The sequence below is a fragment of the Marmota monax genome, unplaced genomic scaffold, assembly GCF_021218885.2.
Source record: "Marmota monax isolate L192 unplaced genomic scaffold, Marmota_monax_Labrador192_F-V1.1 WCK01_AAM20220418_F8-fsc00047, whole genome shotgun sequence".
Classification (NCBI taxonomy): Eukaryota; Metazoa; Chordata; class Mammalia; order Rodentia; family Sciuridae; genus Marmota; species Marmota monax.
This window is the reverse complement of record NW_026692072.1, coordinates 3189207-3209128: the sequence shown is the minus strand read 5'-3', so window position 1 is coordinate 3209128 and position 19922 is coordinate 3189207. Positions and strand designations below refer to the sequence as shown.

At 53.1% G+C, this 19922-nt stretch overlaps 1 protein-coding gene across 6 annotated transcripts in view; it reads right to left on the bottom strand.

The window, feature by feature from the left end:
• Positions 1-1433: 1433 nt before the first annotated feature.
• Positions 1434-19922, bottom strand: part of Prr5l (proline rich 5 like) — a 157566-nt gene continuing 139077 nt past the window's right edge. For all 6 annotated transcript variants that reach the window (XM_058583351.1, XM_058583365.1, XM_058583357.1 and 3 more), the window contains 3 exons: positions 18650-18793; positions 14444-14570; positions 1434-4094 (listed from right to left, as the gene is read on the bottom strand). In XM_058583351.1, the coding sequence (XP_058439334.1) occupies positions 3658-4094; positions 14444-14570; positions 18650-18793 (708 nt within the window). In that variant the 3' untranslated portion in view covers positions 1434-3657. The remainder of the gene's footprint in view (positions 4095-14443; positions 14571-18649; positions 18794-19922) is intronic.

Sequence of the window (19922 nt, the reverse complement as noted above, 5' to 3'; positions counted from 1 at the left end):
AGCTGAGAGATCGTAAATGCGTGTGAAGTCACACAGTTTCTTACCATCTGTTACAAGTGACAGGAAGTGAAAGCAGATCGTAAGGCTGGGTCCCTTGTCATCGGCTCTCAGCTCAAGCCAACTTGGAGAGGGACCTCTTCCACCTTCCCTCCGGTCACCTCTGGTCACCTCCCGTCACCGGCTCTTTACCATCCAGAGTTGTTCACTCTTTGAAATGCTCCTGTTGACTTGATTTCCAGCTTCCCCACCACATCCAAGGGAGCAGGCACTACTACCATCCCCAGCACCAAGAAAAGTGCCCCCATGCAGTCGGAGCACCACCAAAGATCTGACAGAGAGATGAGCGGGTGGATGGATGAGCATGGTGGCCCATTAATGGCACAGATGCACTGATGGCATGAAATCCGCCAAGGCCAAATACTCAGCGGCTATTTACCAGAGCAACGGCCTGCAGAGGCTCAGCAAAAATGTGGGATTATTAATCAGTTCAGATCACATCTCTTCAAACACTGGTTAAGCTTTCAGAGGGCTCAGACTAATGCTGCTACAGCCCTCCTAGGAGTGTTTATGCAGAGAGTAAATATAAATTTCCTCTGCCCAACAGTATCAGAGGGAAGTGTGAGGAGAGAGTCCACGATTAAATACGGGGAGTGCCCTGTCAAGGTCCAGCGCTCTGGGAAGAGAGGCCACGTTGATGTGGGGGAGTGGCCCGCCTTCAGATATTTTTAGGGTTTCCTAAGCTGCACTGATAGGCTGCTTCTCTAGGAAGTGACTTGCCTATCCAGTCCAGGTGGCGACAAAACCCAGGGTAGATGAGCAGAGCCAAGGCTACTGCCTAACTCTGGAGAGGAAGCCTCAGGAAAAGAGATGAGATGGCAGGACAAGTGGGGTTTTATGGTTTGGATCTAAAATGTTGCCTGAAAGCTCATGTGTTGAAGGCTTGGTCCCCAAGGCAGCAGTGTTCAGAGGTGAGGTTTGGGGGAGGTGACTGGATCCTTAGGGCAAGGACCTCATCAATGGATGAATCCATGCAGGGATTCATAATTTAATGGTGGGTTGGGAGGTGGTGGACACTTTAGGAGTTGGGATGTAATTGGAGGAAGTAGGTCTCTGGGGTCTGCTTTGAAGGGTCTCTCTCTCTCTCTCTCTCTCTCTCTCTCTCTCTCTCTCTCTCTCTCTCCTTCCCTCTCTTTCCTTCCCTCTTTTTGAAATAATGGAACCAAGTGGCCACGGAAACCATGACCTCTGAAACCATGAGCCCAAACAAATCTTTCCTCCTTTAAGTTCTTTTTCTCAGGTATTTCGTCACAGCAAAGAAAAGCCGACTAACCCATGGATACAGGGAGCACAGGATGCGCCAAGATCCAATTTGACTGCTGTGCTTTGCAGATTCAACCAAGACACACTTGAGGCACCAGGCAATGGCAACAGGGTCACATGTACAAAATTATGTTTATTGGATCCATTTTGGAAACAGACAACATGTAAAAAGGGTTTTGGTTTGTTTTCACTCAGAGTCGAGAGTTGGGATTGCTTCCTGTCATTAAACCTCAGCCATGGGAAAAGCCTGGCATAAATAAAAGGAATCTTCTTTGCACAGAGGAGAGGAAAAGTGGTTAAAAATGCCACAGGTATCATACTTGCAATAGATCTGAAGGCTAAAATGCCCATAAACACCCACAAAATTTTTATGTGTATAGTCTGAAATATTTACTACACTGTATCAGGTGTGTACAAAGGTGAAGTTGTAAACTGGCTACCAGTCAGCAGCAACTAAGTATACACTGGTCTGTACTGACACTCCCATCCTCACCCTGAGAGGTTATATATTTAACTGATGACTGCTTGCCTCATCAGAGATATCTGAGATATGGAAAAGGCATTTTAAAAACACGAATCATTAATCTTATAAACCAACAAAAAGCAAACCCAAGCACGATTAATTCCTTTGCCTGGATCAATAAATATCTGTCTCAGGTGTGTACTAAATGAGGACAGAAGCCATCAGTTAAATAAATCATGGTGTTCCATTTGCTAATGCAGATTAGTCAATTTGTGGACTTTAAACCACACATGCTAGGAAGATCTCCTTAACATTCCTCTTCTGTCATTCTCTTGGAAGGATGAGATTGAATCAACTTTTTAAACAAAACTTCCAAGTCTCAAACTATCAAAAGCACAATTCTAGACATACTTCAGATCTTCACCCAGAAGGGAAATACCATGGAGGCTTAGATGAGCTGAGGAGGTCTCTTCTCCAGCTGGCAGCTTCAACAAATCCTCACCCTCTCTTGCCGTGTGGCTCACATCTTAAGATTTCATAAACAAAACCTCCAAAGACCAAAAGATCCGGAAAGGCCACCATGTGCCCCCCCCCCCCAAACACTGGTGGAAGGAACTTTTTTTTTTGTTCCCCTGGAGCTGCTATTAGTGAGGCCAACAGACAAACATGAAGAGGAGGATGCGGACTCAGGTCGATAGGAGCCCCGAGACCTGGAGGGAGCAGTCATACACAGTACCAAAGCCTGCTGCCTCAAATAGCACTGAGGCAGGTCAGAATGAAAACAAATAAACCTCCTTCCAAAAAATCTCTCCCCCACTCCCGTCTTCTCGGCTGACTATCGAGCATGGCAACGATCTGTCTGTTACAGTCCTCTACTCAAGAGGCAAACAGTCTCCGCACCCCAACACGGCTCTGCCTAGAAACCCTGGTGCTCCCTACCACTCACAGGTCCAGAGTGGCCTGCGCCCTGCCCACCACAGATGGCTATTCTGAGCCACTCCCAGTCTCCCTTCCCAGGGGGTCTGCTTGATTTTCAGTCTGAAGAGTCACACCCCATTGGAAATGGACAGTGCAAGATCCTACGTGCAAACATCTGCAAACAAGGTTTTGAAACAATACACGTTTTTAAAAATTCAAGTCAAATCCAGGCACAGACTAACTGGTTGGTTTCCGCCAGCCCCTCCCATCCACTAGAGGAAAGCCGTCCACTTTGAAATGAGAGAGAGATTAAGGCACCAGTGACTCCTAAGGAGGTTAGTTCCTTGACCTTGGGAGGAAGCCTGAGAGGGAACTGCTGAGGTTTAATGAAAGACAGACACCAGCCAGCCTGAGGCCTCCGGGGCCCCAAACCAAAGGACTCTGTGTGGGCAGCCCATGGGTGTAGGTGAGGATGGACCCTCGGCCACCAGTGGGCGGCGCTTTCCCAGTGATCACAAAACTAAAGTAAGGAGGGTGCGTTCCCAGGGCCACAGGGGACGGGCTGCAGTTGACTTTCACTCCTGCCAAACCTGCTACTGCTTTTTGCCTGCATCAAGGGCCTCAAGGGGAAATGCAAAAGCCATCCCCGTGTGGTCCTGACAACCTCTGCCTGGGGCATCGGATGCAGCATTGGGAGCACCAGGCAGTCCAACGTCTCAGGGGAAAAGGCCCAGGCTTGAAGATCCAAGTGGGGGGGAGGGGGGGCAGGACGCAACTGGGTCTTTGTGGCTGCGAGGAGCTGGTCAGACACTGAAATGAAGGGACCCCCCCTTGGGCAGCTAGACCAGAGCTGTACCTTAAAAGAAATAAGGCACCTGCAACCAAAGGAAGAGCCCCTCGGGGGTCCATGCAGGGCTCTCCTCTTCCTGGCGCTGGGAAGCCCTGGGGGAGGCATCTCAGCTGAGGGAAGCGCAGTTGAGCTCCGAGTCCTCCTGGCTGTCCCCTGCCACCTCCTCCATGAGCTCCGAGTCCTCCTGGCTGTCCCCTGCCACCTCCTCCAGTTCGTCGGGGCTGTCGGTGATGTTGGGCTCACTGGAGCACTGCCGGTGGGGCGGGGGAAAGCTGGGCGGCAGGAGCAGGCACTTGTCCTCGCTGCCGGCCTCCTCCCCCAGGCCCGAGTGCATCATGGTGGCCATGGCCAGCAGCTGGATGTCCGAGTGGGCGTTGGCCACCGTGTGCCGCCGAACGCTGCCGCACTTCTCCAGGTAGGCCTCTCCCTCCTGCTCCGTCAGTGGGGTCAGGGCCATCTCGTTCAGCGGCCGGCTGACGGTGGTCACTGGGGAGGTGTAGTTCAGGAGGGTCACCTTGGGCCGGACCCTGGAGTACCGCCTGGCTACAAGAGAAAACAGCAGCAGAGGCTGTAACTGAGGGGGACGAGTGCTGGGGGAACCGCTGGGGGACTGTCCCCCCAGCAGTGGGGAGGGTGAGCAGGTGGCTCACCTCTAGACCAGCCCTGCAGGACCCAGGGAAGACCAGACAGTGTCTAGATGTCTCTCCTGCCACTACCTGTTTACACCAGACACTGCCCTTGATCTGCCCTACCCCCACAGTAGCTGGCACCAAAAGACTGTCCTTGATAGTTTAGGGAAGGGGCTCTCTTTCCCAGCTGCTGCCTGAGCCGCTGGATGTGCCCTAAATTCCCCTTCTACCAATCTTTGAAGACCTGGGCTTTGGCTGGGTTAGCTCCAAAGAAGCCTCTGGTTTGGTTCAGGATGTGGCCTCTGCAGGGCCAACCAATCATGCAAGAGGGGCTTCACAGACTGCCATCCAGAGGAGGAGGGGCAGGGGGTGCTCAGCCAGGCAGTAGGACCATCCTCCAAATTGCACCAAGTCAGGACACTAATGTCCCTTGCCTCCCATCGGGTGGATGAACTGAGACCTGTGTTCCAGTCAAGCCAAACCTCCTGGATTCAGACAGCTTTGGCACCACTGGAGAATGAGCTAGGCTTCAGGGATGGCCCCAAGCAGGCGGGCTCAAGGAGGAAGGCAGGACAGGAATACTATAAAACTGCCATTTTTTGAATGCTCACCATATTCTAGAAACTGCACTCAGCCTTGACATGCATCTTTCGAATCCTCCTAGAAATGGGACCTAAGTTATGATATATTATTAGCTCCCACTTTACAGACGAGAACACTGAGCCTCAGCTAGAATACAGTCAAGCAGAGACTCACACAAGCTCTGTCTCCCCCCACCCCTCAGACCCCGCTCTTCCTCGTGCCCATGCAAAGAGCACCGAAGCTCTAACAGAATTACCTCAAGGGAAGGACGAGTCAGTATATGGCATTCAAAGGTGGTGGTGGGGGGGGGTATCTGGGAGCTACCAGGAACTTGACAGGGAGGATGGGCACTAGGCACAGACCTTGTGGGTGGAAGAACACTGAACCAAGTGGGGAGAGGGTGGCAGCATTTGATGGGAACAGCCTGAGCACAGCCCTCAGGTCAAACCCTGGCTGGGACACAGAGTCCATGAAACAATGGAGCTACGTCCACACGGGCAGGATGGGCATGTCCTAGAGGCCAGATGGAAACATCTGTGGTGCACCACAGGCCATGGGGGTAGGGGGCCAGGATGCGGTTGCTTGCAGAAGATTGCCCTGGCAGGGATGTGAGCATGGGATGCGGCCAGTGAGACCAGGCGGGAGGAGATCCAGGAAGCAGGCTCGGGCATCATTTTCTATCATAAATATGGATTGCATGAGCGAGAGAAAAAATAGTGTCAGAGTCAAGAGGAGAGGAAACTGACAAGATCAGGACAGGAACTAGCATGTGGTAGTGAAGTGGGGGAGTGAGGGAGACGATGGGATGGAGACACTAGAGAGCCTGATGCTACAGAATCCAACAAAGGAGGGATGTGGGACAGGACGGGGCAAGGAGGAAGAGGAGTCGGGGTGGTGACGGGCACTGAATGGTGGACAGGACAGCGCCAGACGCAGCACAAGCTGATATGGGGAAGGGGCTGAGGATGGAAAGAGGCAGAGGAAGCAGTTCGTGAGCCACGCTGACCTTGACCCTCAAATGCCTCCCTGGGCAGACACATAGGAAGAGACGTTCAGAAATGTGGGTATTTTCAAAGTTAGGACATCAGAAAATGTTCACAGTTATGGTTTTGGGTGACAAAAGCAGAATATAAACAATGCTATTATATGTATTTTTTTTCTTTTCTAAATGACACATTATACTGGTGTTTTACACACACACACACACACACACACACACAGCTGGTAAGACTACATGAAAATACCAATTGTAGTTACCTCTGAGTAAACAGGTTATCAATAATTTTTAAAATGTCTTCCTTATCCTCTTTTTGGTATTTTACAAATTTGATTCCATGGGCATGCTTTCCTAAGCCATTTTAGAGATATAAAAGCTGCAGTCACCTGGACCTTGGTAATGGCCAGAGCCCTCGAAGTGACCGAGACCTCTCTGAAAATGGAGAGGGGGTCGAGGACTACATTATTCTTGTGTATGCCTGTGTGCAGGGTGAACAAAATGAGAAGGGCCACCTAAAATGACAATAAAAGCATTGGTGGCTAACATGGAGTGCTGAGGACCGTTTTGAGCACCTTGTGTATACAAGCTATATAAACATCCAATCCAGGGAGGAGGGACCATTATCATTATGACCATTCCATACATGAGGAAACTAGGGTACCAGGAGGTTAGATAACTTGCCCAGTGTCACAAGACACAGGCACTGGATTCTGAAATTTGGGTATCTCGAGCTCCATGTGATGGCACATGCCTGTAATCCCAGCAGTGTGGAAGGCTGAGGCAGGAGGATCATGACTTCAAAGCCAGCCTCTGCAACTTAACGAGGCCCTAAGCAACTCAGGGACACCCTGTATCTAAATAAAGTACACAAAAGGGCAGGGATATGGCTCAGTGGTTAAGTGCCCCTGGGTTCAATTCCAGTACCAAAAAAAATAAAAATAAAAAATTGGTGAAGCTCCCTGCCTTCTTCAGAAGGAAGGACCCCCTAGGATGGTGTGAGAGGCTGGAAATGAACTAAATAGTCAAGTAGCCAAGGTCTCAAAGGCGAAAGTGAACGTGCCACCGACACCCCAATTCCTGGGGCCTCTCCTCCCAACCTTTACTGGGACCATGTCGGTCCAGAAGCCCCTGAGTCTGGGGCCACAGCTGGCATTGTGGGTTGGTGCCAGGCCTCGGTGAGGCAGGAGATGTCCACTGTCACAGGTCTATCCTGGGAGAGAGCCAATTTGAAGGTAGGTATGGAGGGGCCAGAAGCACGGTGGAGGGCTGAGGGTCAGGCAGGTTCTGGTCAGGGACTTCTCTCTTTCCAACCTTCCTCCCCTCCAGAGCACAGCTCTCCCCAGCCTTCACTGGCCACCACTTTCTACAATGCCCTTCCCTGAAGACCCCCAAAGAGCACACCCCTCTCCTAGCAGGCCAGAGTGACACCCTTAAGACTAAATTCCCAAGTCTACTGGCTCAGAACCATAAGGGAGCTGTTTGGTGGTAACAGTAGGAATTTTTCTGAATCAAATGACAATGTGCAGAATTTAGAGCTTAGAGTATTCCCTTCCACAGCTCCACTGTTCATCCCAATCTCCTCCCTCAGAAACAGGCGGGCGAGGGCTCGTCATCCCCACTGTGCAGGCGAGGAAGACCAGGGTGCAGCCCCCGTTGTCTTGGGTTCTCAATGGCAGGCCCAAACTTTCCCTACTACACACCACTACGATTCAAGGCGCTTTGCTGTCACACTCCAAAGACAAGCTCCTTGAGCCAGCCCCCCATCTCAAGTCAAGTCATAGCAAACACCACCCATTCCCACTGCTGCTGCACAAGAGGCAGGGTCAGGGTCATTGCCCACCCCTTTGAGGACAGGAGACACAATGCCAAGGAGCGAACCAAGAAGAAAGAGTCTATGCATGAGCACTTGTCCCCTCCAAGCCACACATTTCTATATTGTCCCCACATTCTAACAATAACCATACATTACTTTCATGATCAGAAAAAATCGATACCCATAAAACAGAAGCACTGGAAGAGTTCAAAGCAGCAAGGACCCCATTAAAGAACCATCCTTTAAAAACAATGCCCTTGAACACAACTCATTTCTCTCCCGCTGCTGTTAAAAGCCAGCACTGGGATTGACTGTAGAGAAACCCGTGTTGGGGGTGAACCCTGCAACCAGCCCAGGGGCAGACTGGACGGAGCAGGTACTACATGCAAATGGTTGTGCTCCTGAGGGTCAGGTCCATCTGCTAGAGGGGTGCAGAGGGCAGAGCCAGAGGCAGGTAGGAGCTACATCATTTCTACTGTTGGTAGAGACTCAGATGGTTTATAGAGGTCTGGGAAACATTCTGTTTGGGGAAGGGGTATCTGAAAAGCAGCAGTATTGATGTTACATGTTACAACATGGCTAAAACTTGGGAAAGGCTCATCTGGCCAGAATGGGCTCATCAGGCCATAACCCTGCCCTTTTGTGTACTTTATTTAGAGACAGGGTGTCCTTGAGTTGCTTAGGACCTCGCTAAGTTGCTGAGGCTGGCTTTGAAGTCATGATCCTCCTTTGCCCAGGAATGAGCTGGGCAAAGTCTGGACATGGGGTGAGTTAAGAGGGAGGGGATTTACAGGGCTGACCCATTCAAAGCATCCCCAGAGAAAGAGAGAACTGGCTGACCGAATTCCGCAGGCCCCAACCTGACAGAATGAGTCCGGCAGAGGTCTCTAAGGGGTTCCTGGACATCATCCATCCCTCACTTTAGTCACAGGCCAAAGTCCTTGGAGCATTCAAGGGCTGCAAATTGACAAAAGAGGTTGCTCTGGATGCTACTGAGCAGGGCTGAGAGCAGAAGCCAGCATGAGGGTGGCCAACCCTGGAGGAGAGGGTCCCAGTAGTGCCCACCCATCCTCCCATAAATGCTTCCTGACCTGCAGCACACATGACGCTGCAGAGCTGCTGAGAGCAGAGAAAGGTCAGTGTGGTGTGTGGGCGGCCACAAGAGGCTGGGGCCCAGCCCACAGCACATGCGAGCCCTGAGGCAGGGTCTGCAGTGTCAGGAGCGATCTTGTGCTGCGTGTCCAATAGGTGCGAGGTGTTGAACCAGAAAGGAAGCGGGTTGCAACACCATCTCCTTCTCAGATGCAGAAGAGGACCCTGAAGTCGAGCTGCCAAATGACTCCACAAGTCGTCATTAGTGACGAAATCAGGACCCGAGCCCAGAACCAGCAGCAGAACTCCTGCTTGTGAGCTTCACACTAGGAATAGCCAGAACAAGGTAGCATTTGCAAATGTCAGGGCAGAGCTCCAGACAGCACACCGGAAATTCAGAGGAGGGGAAAATCATGAGGAGAGGTCACTTCTGATGGGCTGTGTTCCTTGGGCAACCCACAGACTGGACCTAGACTGGCCACTTCCTGGCTCACTCACAGGAGAGGTGTGTGCTAGGTCCTGGGATACACCAGGCCCTCCATAAACTCAAAGTCTAAGAGGAAGGTAACAAATAGTCAGGCCTGACAACAGCATGACAGGGACTGGCAAGTGGCTTGGGGTTCAGGGGAGAACAGGAGGCACGCACAGCCCCCCACCTGGGATGATCTTCAGGGGTCCGTGATGCAGCAGGTAGCAGCACTTGCTGGCCTTCCTGAGACAGGGCAGTTTCTTCCTCTGGCTGCCCCACCAGGACAGGCCTCTGCAGCTCAGAGAAGTAAAGTAACGTACTCCAGCCACATGGCTGAGCCTGGCCCTTGTGGTTTCCAAGGCCCCACTCCTTCCACGTTGCCTCCACCCCTCTCGCCCTGCAGTGACTCATGGGAGAGGCCTACAACTCTTCTTCTGCCTTCTGGAGGAATGTTTTGGTTCCCAAGATTGGGGGTGGGCAGAGCTGAGACCACAGGGGACGCATGGCTAAGTCAAATCTCTAAGTCAAATCTCGGGGCAGACAGTGCTTCCCTGCTAAGCTCCTGCCAGACTCAGAGTCAACCCTCTGGCAAATGAGTCAGCAGCGTCCTGGTAGGGTCAACCCCTGCTGGGCGCCATAGGAGTCTTCAAACCAATTGCTAGGCCTGGCTGATGGACAGCTGCCCACACTTGCTTCTTGCTCTCTCCCTCTTTTTCTCTTTGCACCAGAAAAGGCAGGCTCAGTCACCCAAGGAGGGGCAGCTCACATTAGAGGTCAATTAGACTGCGGGTCAGGTGCCCCCCAGGGCCTAAACACTGGTCTTTTCCGGGCAAGGTGCACCTCAGCCTGGAGAGGGCTGGGTTCCCACCTCCGTTGCCCACCCCCAGGCCCTCCTGGCCCCCTCTGCTTCCTCCTCCTGGCCTTTCGCACGGGGTGGGGCCGGGGGCATCTGTGGAGGCAACATAGAAGGAGTGGGGCCTTGGAAACCACAAGGGCCAGGCTCAGCCATGTGGCCTGGAGTAAGTTACTTTACTTCTCTGAGCTTCAGAGGCCTGTCCTGGAGCACTCCCGGCGCCCCGCTGAGCTCTGGCATTCATCCCCAGGGAGCCAACAATGGCAGCTCCTTTCAAATCACCACAGAGAAGCAAAGCCTGGACTGAGCTGGCTGGGGCCCTGGCTGGGGACTGGCTCTGAGGCTCTCCATAATGCGGCCATTGTGACCCCTGCACAGGAGGCCCTTCTCCAGGCCCCGCACCTGAAAGCCCAAGAACCCTTCCTTGTCATGCAGGGAAGTGTCAGTGTCCAGCACTGCACTCAGGAGAAGGGCCGCCCAGACACCGTGGAGGGAGGCTTGTGGGAGGCCAGGGCTTCTGTGAAATCAAGCCAGCAGCCTGAGTGCTTGCTGAGGGCCCCTGGGCAGCTCAGGAACTTGAAAGGTAACACAGGGCCCGGCCTCTGACCAACCTGCTTTTAAAGTAGGATTCCCTCCCCTCCCCTCCCCCCTCTGCTACCACTGCTCTTTCTGCTACCACTGTGGGGTGGGGAGGGCACACACACGCTCTCCCTCTGGGGCCTGGGAGGGCTCCTTGGTTCTCTCCAAAGCCAGCCTCACATATTCAGGGCAGGGGCCTGTGGGAAAAGGGACTTCTCCAGGACTCAAGGATTCAGGGACTGTGGGACAGGGAGACACACCTCTGAAGTGTGTGACACACTGCTCTGGCCTGGGATGGCAGGGGTGCCCCTTGAGTCTGAGGTGACCATAGCAGGCCCCTGGGGGGGGGGCGGGGCTGTGCGAGGGAGGAAGGAGTGGGTGCCCAGAGCCTGGTCCCCACACAGTGTGGTGGGCATTTGATGAGTGACTTTTGAAATGAAGGCTGCAGCTGCCCTTGGCCACTCCTACCCCCACTCAAGTCCTGGCTGAGCCCTCGGTGGGTGAAGGGATTTCTCAGGCCCACTGTTATTAGTCGTTATTTTGCCATTTTTCTTAGTGCCCTCTTGCCCAGGCTGGGGAAAGGTGACCATCCTCCTCTTGGGGTGGGGCAGAGGGAACCCTCCTACCTGAAGAGGTAGGCTCAGAGAGGAAAAGCACCTCAGCTTTTTGCTATCCAGAGGTTTGATATAAAAAGTCTGGCTGAGGCTACCTTGGACTAAGGAAGAGAAGGGAAGGACATCTCTCACCGGTCCCTTAGTAAACTCTAGTCCCATATGCCCAAGGGGCTAGGGCGGGGTGGTGGAGGAATGTGTGACAAGTGGCCTTCATCCTCATGTGCCTCACTTGTCAGATGGGAACGGAAGCACCTACATGGCGGGTCTAGTTCACCTGGCCCAGTGCCCAGGATGTGGTCTATGTCCAGTGGCTTCCCTTGCCCCCCCCCCCCCACTCTGCAATTCTAAAGCCTTTCAGTCCATTAAATGGTGCCCCCTCTGCTCACTCACCACCTTCGAGTTCTCCCAGAGGTCTACCCCTCTGCCTGGTGCTGGCTTCTCTCCCTGTTTCCTCACCTAACTCCTATTCCAGCCATGTCTGGCTCCCATCACAGACATTGCTGAAGCCAGAACTAGACAGGCAGTCAGCATAGATAGGTAAATCGAGTCAGGTTGGATCAAGGAGGCCAATTTTGATGGGTCCTGGAAGTTGGAGACTGTCCCCTGGGGACTGAAATGTGAATTCCTTCAGAGCCCTTCCTCCACCCTGATTAAGAACATGCCCCTGCACCAACCTGTTGCTGAGGTAACCTGTCCCAGGAATTGTCCCTCCTACAGAGGACTATAAGGTTAATAATGTGTCCTTGGCTGCTCCATCCTGCCCTTCCCCCTTCAGCCCACCTGGTTCCCACCCTGGGCCTAGTCACAAACGCAAGAAGGAGAAAGATAAGGGGGGAAAGGCAGGAGGACAAAGGAAGCCTGGGACATATAAAAAGGCAGAACACCTTGCTTCTCGGGATACCAGGATACCAGCTGTGGCCCCCTTCTCCCTCCTGGGAGAAGTTCATGCTACCCCTTTTTAAATAAAGCCTGCTTTATATGCTTGCGCATGTTTCTCTAAGTTCAAACTTCGACATGTGGGGAAGCTCCTGCTGAGGTTTCGGAGGCCCCTGTGCCTTGTTTGACTTCCTCCCTACAGGGCAGGATGGGCCCTATTTGTTCACAGATGCACCTGCAGCACCATGCAAGGTGCCTGGGTTAGGGTCACAGGGCGCCACTGTCCTTGGTACAGTAAAGGCTCATACCACCAACTGATACATATTTTTTTTGTTGTTGGGTTTTGGGTTTTTTGTTGTTGTTGTTGTGGGGTTTTTTTATTTTTTTGGGGGGGGGGGTGGGTACTGAGGATAGAACTCAAGAGATGCTTCATCACTGAGCCACATCCCCAGGCCTTTTATTTTGAGTCAGTGTCTCACTAAGTTACTGAGGCTGGTATTGAACTTGAGATCCTCCCACCTCAACCTCCCGTGTAGTTGCAGGTGTGCACCACGGTGCCCAGCTCCAGCTCGGCCTTATAATTTGACAAAATGGATATTATTCTGACTGTAGATTGAGTCCCCACAGAATACACTTCCAAATCTACTCCACCCACCCAGTCCAGTGGGCTGAAAGCAGGACACAGACTCCAAAGTCAAAGGTAGCACCGCAGACGACTTCACACCTTGCCATCCGGGGATGACGGGGTCTGCACTCTCAGGCTTTCCCAGCCGGCCCTTAGCCACCACTCACTCGCTTCCCACAAGGTGCTGCCCTTAGAGACTCATTTCCCTTTGTCTTGTCACCTCTCTAAAAAGTCCCCGTTCTTCACTGAAGATGCTGTGACAGCCAGGATTCAAAGCTGCCTATTTGAAAGCTACTTGCTCCCCGGGTGTCTTCTATGTATATATAAAATATATATGTTAAGAAATTCCTTTTTTTTTTTTCTTTCTCTCTGTTAATATGATCTAGGAGTCTCTTCCAACTAAGAACGTAGGAGAGTTAAAGAAAAATGACTTTTTTTTCTCTCCCTGTTCTGGCATTTGGCCCAGATAGTGGTCAGGGCCCAGCTAATCTGGTGGTGTCCTGACATCTCCCTGGGACCTCCCCACACTCCCCCCACCAAACTCCATGAGCCAAGCCAGTAGCGGGAAGGGGGTTCCAGGGAGACCGCAGCAATAGCATGCCCGGCTCAGGGCTGGAGAGGGCAGGCGAGTCTCCCTTTGTGTCATTTCCAGCTCCTGGGTGGAGTGAGAGGAGTGTGTGTGGGGGGGGGACCTGGCAGCAGCAGGCTGGGCCGGCACCCTCCTATCTGTGGTGTCTGTGGTTAAGCTGGTGTCTCCAGAGAAACACAACCAGGGCTGGGAAAACTGCCGGTGAAAGGCTCTGCCTTTTTCTGCAGTTGGGAGGCCCAGGAAAGGCAGGAGCCTCTCTGCACTTCGCCTTGGCTTTGAAGCTCAGCTACAACTCCATTTCCACGAAAAGAGGGGCAACAGTTTCCAGATGCAGGTACTGCTTCCTGTTCCACACCTCTCTGTGGGTGCCAAGTGCCTGGGCTTCGGTACAGCCAGTCACCATTCCAGTTGCTGGGACAGAACACTGAACAAGTTCCTGCATTTTAAGGGTTTGCATTTCAGGCAGTCGCTGAGGAATGTCTTTTATTACAATTCCTATCACAGAGCTGTTCCTACCACGACTGTGGTTTCACTGAGAGCTACTTGAGATTCTATTACTCAGCAATTTCTACTGAGACCATCTAGACTGTGGTCTGAGAAGGAACAGACCTGATTCATCTCTAAGTTCTTCAAAGGACCTAGTACAGAGCCTGATGCCGATACAGCTTCAGAGCCATCAATAGCCAGGATTTGTATCCACACCCAGGAACCCCTTTCCTTGCAGTGCAGGCCTGGTAGTGCTTACAGAAACAGAGCAGGGGACAGCAGCTCCAGAGCACCTGGCTATGCATGTGACAATCTGGCTCCACATCTGAGTGCTTTCATCAGTGGGTTTTCCACTCAAGCCTGGGAGGGTGGAATAAGGCAGGGTTTCTGACATCCGATAGAGACATAAATGTCTTTTTTTTGTGTCATGAAAAAGATCAAAGTCACTGATCAAAGGTGTGGATCAGACAGGCTCCACCACGGAGGAGGCTGGGCTCAGTCCTTGGGGAGGAATCACCCCGGGGGAGGTCACTGCCACCCAGGCTGGGGACATGAGAGATTAAGATACACAGGTTTGCACTGACCCACACTGAAAGCAAAGTGCTCAGCATGCAGTCAGTGCTCGGTACAAGGTAACTGGCATCTGTACTGCCCGGGCCCCTGGCAATGTGGCAGTTGTGCCCCTTACCCAGTGAGTACGTGGGTCCTGAGAAGCTTCGGTCCCCACTGATGCCCAGGAAAGGAGAAACCACTTGCTTCACCAGCTCCTCCAGCTGCAGATAACCCTCACTTGGACCAGTGGGCTCGTGAACACTCTGGAAAGAACATCAGTCAGTCAGTGAAAACTGGCCAGTGGACGCGTGTCAACGCATCCCTCCTGCCCTCCTGCTGTGCACAGGCAGTGTGGCCAGCAGGCACCTTCTAGAGATTAGAATAAAGGAAACTGAGGCCTGGCGCCCTCATCACTTGTCTCGATCACAGGGGTCAGAACAGCACCTGGTGAATACATGGTGGCCTCTCCTAGGGGGCCCTTCCAAGGCAGCATGGGTGGGACAGACCCAGCTCCAGCTCCAAGGCCAAAGTCTCACTGGTCCCACGATAACCCCACCCACAATGGTGTGACCAGTTTGCCTACAGCGCACGTGCATTTTATATAAGCGCTTCACATGTATTAATGCAGAGGCCTCCTGACAACCACAGGGGAGGTGCCCCCGTCAACTCCCTTCTACAGACCCAGAGAGCTGAAGTCAGTTGCCTAGCCAAGCACAGCTGGTGGATAAAGCCCAAGCCAGAGCCCAGGCTATCTGTCTCTGAGCCTATCCTACTATCACTTATTAACAGGCTAAAAAAGGGGAAAAGAATATGGAAAAGTCCAGAATAGCACAAGAAAGGGAGAGTGGTTCTAGAAGCAGGCAGACGTTTTGCAGCAAGAGGATGAGCCTGTTCAAAAGCCCGGCAGCTCAGGAGTCCTCACAATCAAACCCCGAATAAACACCAACCCTAATAACTCCAAGGGCCAAACCCACAGAGAAGCCTGTAACCAGCGCTTTCTAGAAGCCCAGCGAACTCCTTGGGAACTCAGCTTCTCCCTGCAAAGGAGGTGGAGGCACGCTCTCCTGTGGAGGGACTGGGAGGAAGTAGAGGCCGCCTAGCAAGGTACAGGGTCCTAAGCAGGAAGAAGCCAGGTTTTGGGGGGCTGTGCTCAGCCTGAAAGTTTATCATGTCAAATTCTCAAAACAGATTTTCAATTACTTTCACTTAAATGTAAGAAGATGGCCAGGCAACCAGGCAGGAAGAGCCAACTCCTATAGGCCAGGGGTCCTTCCAGAAAACCGCGGGTCCTGGCCCTTCTCACCTGCATCCCACAGAGATGGGGTATGTGTGTGTGTGTGTGTGTGGCGGGGAGTTGCGAGTGGTTCAGGCAGGGGCTGCTTAAGAAAATAGAAGGAAGTTGGGGAGGGGCAGAGGATTTGGAGGTTGGGGCTGGGAAGGGGTCTGGAGAGAGGAGATGCAGAAAAAATAGGTGGGCCTGACACACACCGGTCCTGGCAGCCAGGGTGCTCTACACCCTCTGCTCCAATCCACCCATACTAGACAGAAGCCCCCGGAGACTCAACAGTGGAAATGAACAGAAAAAGCAAATGAGCTGCTCAGCTCAGGGAGACACAGCCGCCCCAGGTGGAGGGAGGCCTTGAGGCAGCAGAAGGAAAAGGGGAGCCCTGCTCAGGCGCCCCAGGAACCACACCAGGCCTCAAGAGCCGAGCGGTTTCAGCCACAAAACCACCTTGACTGGGCCTCAGAGCCCAGGAAACTTTCCCATTCTCTCTCTCTTGTTTTGTCCTTGACAGTTCTCATCTGGGTTCATCCACGGCCCCTTCCCCCCTAGAATTCCTGAGCACTAACTGGGGAGAGGTGACAGGAAAATGAGAGGCCTACAGGTGGGAGGGAGTGGGCCAGGAGCACGTGACGCGGAGCTGGCGGCTGGTTCTCCCAGGAACACAGCCTCGAGAGCTGGGCTGGCAGGTGCCCTCTGCCAGGGTGCCGCTCTCTGCCCTCCCTCCGTTGGTCAGCAGACTGGCTGTGACCCTTTTGTCACTCAGAGCAAAGGGAAGATAAAGGTCCCTTCCTCCAAAAGCTATCACGAATGCCGAGTGGGTGATGGGAGACAATGGAGCCAGGCGCAGGGTCCTCGAAGCACAGGTCACACACCCTGCCCGGCATGGAGGGCCTCCAGGGTCCAGCACATAGCTAAAGTCTCTGGTTCCGCCACTGACCAGGCCAGCCTGAGCACAGACCCCTCGGCTGGCAGAACACCCTGTGTATTGAAGGAGGGGAAGGGTTGGCTCCAAAATATTTTGGAAAAGGGAGAGTTGAAGTCTGGGAAAGGGCTCTTTTTCCTAGCAGTCAGGTGGCTTTGGAAAAATCAGCCCCAGGCCTCATGACCCTGGGGAAAGTAGGGGTCCGTGGAGAGAATGACAATTCTAAGTGCAGAGACCCAGGGTTCCTGCAACAGGAACGGCCCCAGGGCAGCGCCACCTGAAGTGCCACTCAGACCCAGGCTGCTGCTCAGGAGGAGGGAAAGGCCTGCTTTCAGTCACCATCCCTGCCCCATGGCTCCTGAGTAAGCTACTCCAGGAAGCCCTAAGGGAACTGAAGGGTGGTGCTGAGGGGGTTCAGAGCATGGAGGGGGTGCTGCAGGACGAAGGCAGAAAGCAGGGTCCCGGGAGCTGCTGAGCAGTCAGCTGGCTACAAATTAGTATGTGGTCCTGAGTCCCTGAGCCAGCTTCTCTCATCCTCCCTCTCTGCTTGAAACGGAACAAACAATGGGGTGGGTAGTCACAGGAGGGACCATTTCCTCGCCCAGCTCTCCAGAAAACTGCCGAGACCCTGGACCTGCTCCAGCCACACTTCTCTCAGCCCTGTGTGATGGTCACAAGCCATCGTAATCTTCGGGGCCGGGGACCCGGGGTCAGTCTCACTCAGGCTCTTGCTAGTTGGTGCTACCACTCAGTGAACAGTGTTTAATTAATACCTACTATGTGCCAAAGACTGGGCTGGGTGCTGGGACACAGGGTGAGACGGAAGCCCAAGGATCTGCCTTGATGGAAGGGGGCTTGTGGGTCCCAGAAGACAGAGTGCTGTGGGCAGAGGGAACAGTGGGCACAAAGGTCCTGCTCACTCCTTATGCAGAGGCCAAGTTCAATCAGGTGGGAGCTGCACACCTGCATTCCAGCCAACTCCACTCTCCCTCTTCCTATTGGCAGCCCTTCCTCCTCTGGGATTACAGGGAAGGGGACAACACCCAGAAGGATGTTCCAGCTTAGAGAAGGGAAAGAGAACAGCAGCTGGGGGAGGCAGGTCGGAGGCCCCTGGCTGGATGCTCCATGCCTGCTATGAGGGCAGCCTAGGGTCCCCTTCAGCCTGATGGAGGATGGAACCTGGGAGAGCAGCACTGCTCTGGGAAAACAGTGTGCCCAACACAGGAATGGGCTTGCTGAGGCCAGGTTTGGACTACTTGATCCCACTCAAGGTCAAAGTCCGCTAGGCAAAGAGGACTCACTTAGCCCAAGGCCAGCCCATCAGATTCTTTCCTTTGGAGAGGAACCAGGGTGCACAGTTCTCAATTTTATTACCCCTTACTAGCTGGGGTAATAGAATGTTGGTGAACTTCCTAGGTCTCAGTTTCCTGGTCTGTGATGGGAGTGACACACAATGCCAACCTCCCGAGGTGGTTGATTCCTTGGCCTGAGGCTGCAAACACCAGGGACCAACAGTGTTGGCTCACTGTCCTGTTACTGACTTGAGGGTTGGGATCAAAAGACAGGGCCGCCATCTGGGTGGTTAGTCCCTTACTTCGGCCTGCCACATGGATCAGGCGGGAACCAAAGCACTGGACGCGACCCCACGGATCGAGAAAGACCAAGAGAGTCCGTGCAAGGCCAGGGAGCATCAGAGAGAAACACGCAGACCAGGTACAACTAGAGGCCAGGAAGTGAAGAAACGCTGGTGGCTTTGCAACTTGACCAGTGTCACCTTGTCACAAAACCCATCTGCCTTGTGAGCCTTCCGTTGAGGACCTGGTCTGGCTTGTGCGAGGCAAAAATGGATTCCTTGTTGTCCCCTGCAACCCACAGCTCCCTGACATAACTGGGGAGTGTCCACTTCCTGAATGAAGGACCACGCTTCTTTTCATGCCCCTCTACAATTCCGGCAGTGAGCACAGGACCAGGGACCTAGCAGGGACCCTGTGAATGCACATCAACAAATGAACTCAGGGACGTGGCCAAACGAGCTCAAAAGAATTCTCAACTAAGCTCAGGTGCTTGGTCACTTGGTCCCTTCCTGTTAGTCCCACAGTGGCTGTCTCCTCCCTTGGCCTCCCTCGGGGCCCCACCTGCAGGATGAGCAGCATCTGGATGATGGAGGAGGGCAGCTTGGATGGCGGCCCCAGCAGCAGCAAGTCGCCCAGCTTCACCTTCAGCAGGACCAGGTCTCGGAAGCCCAGGAGGGAGATCTGGCGGATGGTCAGCTCCTGTCCCTGGAGAGGAGGGAGGAGGGAGGGTGAGAGGTGACAGCTTGCTGCATCTGCCCCCAGCCACGTGCAGTGGAGGGCATGTGCCTACGCAGCACCTGGGATGGGACAGGACCAGACATCTGCAAGGCCCAGCGGGGCCACCAGAGGTGAAGACCCAGCTCCTGTCCCCTGGAACTAACGCTTTGTTTAAGTCAGGACAGGATTTATCCCGTTTAAATGCCCCCAAGACAACACAGACACCTGGAGCAGGGCCATGCTGTCAATGCCGTCAATGGTTAGGACGGAGGACCGAGGAAGTGGGGGAGAAACCAAAGATCAAATCCACCTCCCCACGTCCAAGGCTGCTTCCCCAACCTTGTCTGCTAAGCGCTGAGGTGCCCACCAGGTGCCAGGCAAAGGAAACAGCAGTCCTTAGATGCTTCCATAAGATACTAGATTTCTTACAGAAACCCAAGTAATGGAGGAAGAAAAATAATTGGAAAAGTAGAAGGGATCTGTTCGAGGGGCAGGCAAGGGATGACAATGATCATTGCACCAGAGCAGGCGTTTGGTAACCTCCGACTACATGCTGGGTGTGAGAATGGACACTTTAGGTGGAAGTAACACCTTTAATGTGTGGTTTGTGTCTCCCCCAAATCACAGGTTGAAATCCTAACCCCAAGGTCAAGGTATTTGGAGGTGGGACTTTTGGGAGGTGACAGGATCGTGAGGGTGGAGCCCCTTAGGCATGGGATTAGTGCCTTTGTGAAAGAGGCTGCAGAAAAGCCCCGAACCCCTTTCACCAAGCGAGGCACAGCAAGGAGGCACCACAGGCCCGCATAGACTCTGCCTGCACCTTGATGTTGGACTTCCAGCCTCCAGAACTGTGAGAAATGCACTTCTGTGGTTAACAATCTACCTAGTCTGTAGTGTTTTGTTGTAGCAGCCTGAACAGACTAAGAAAACCGCCCACAGAGATAGCTACTATTATAAAATCCATTTCATAGATAAAAAATGATAAAGATTCAAACTGAAATTATTTGATTTTAAGTGTTAGAGTCTGTAAACAAGTCAGGATGGCACCTGGCATTTTGCCAGAGGGAGTGGTTTGTGAAGTAACACCAGCGAGCCATTAAGTGTGGAGATTTCTTAT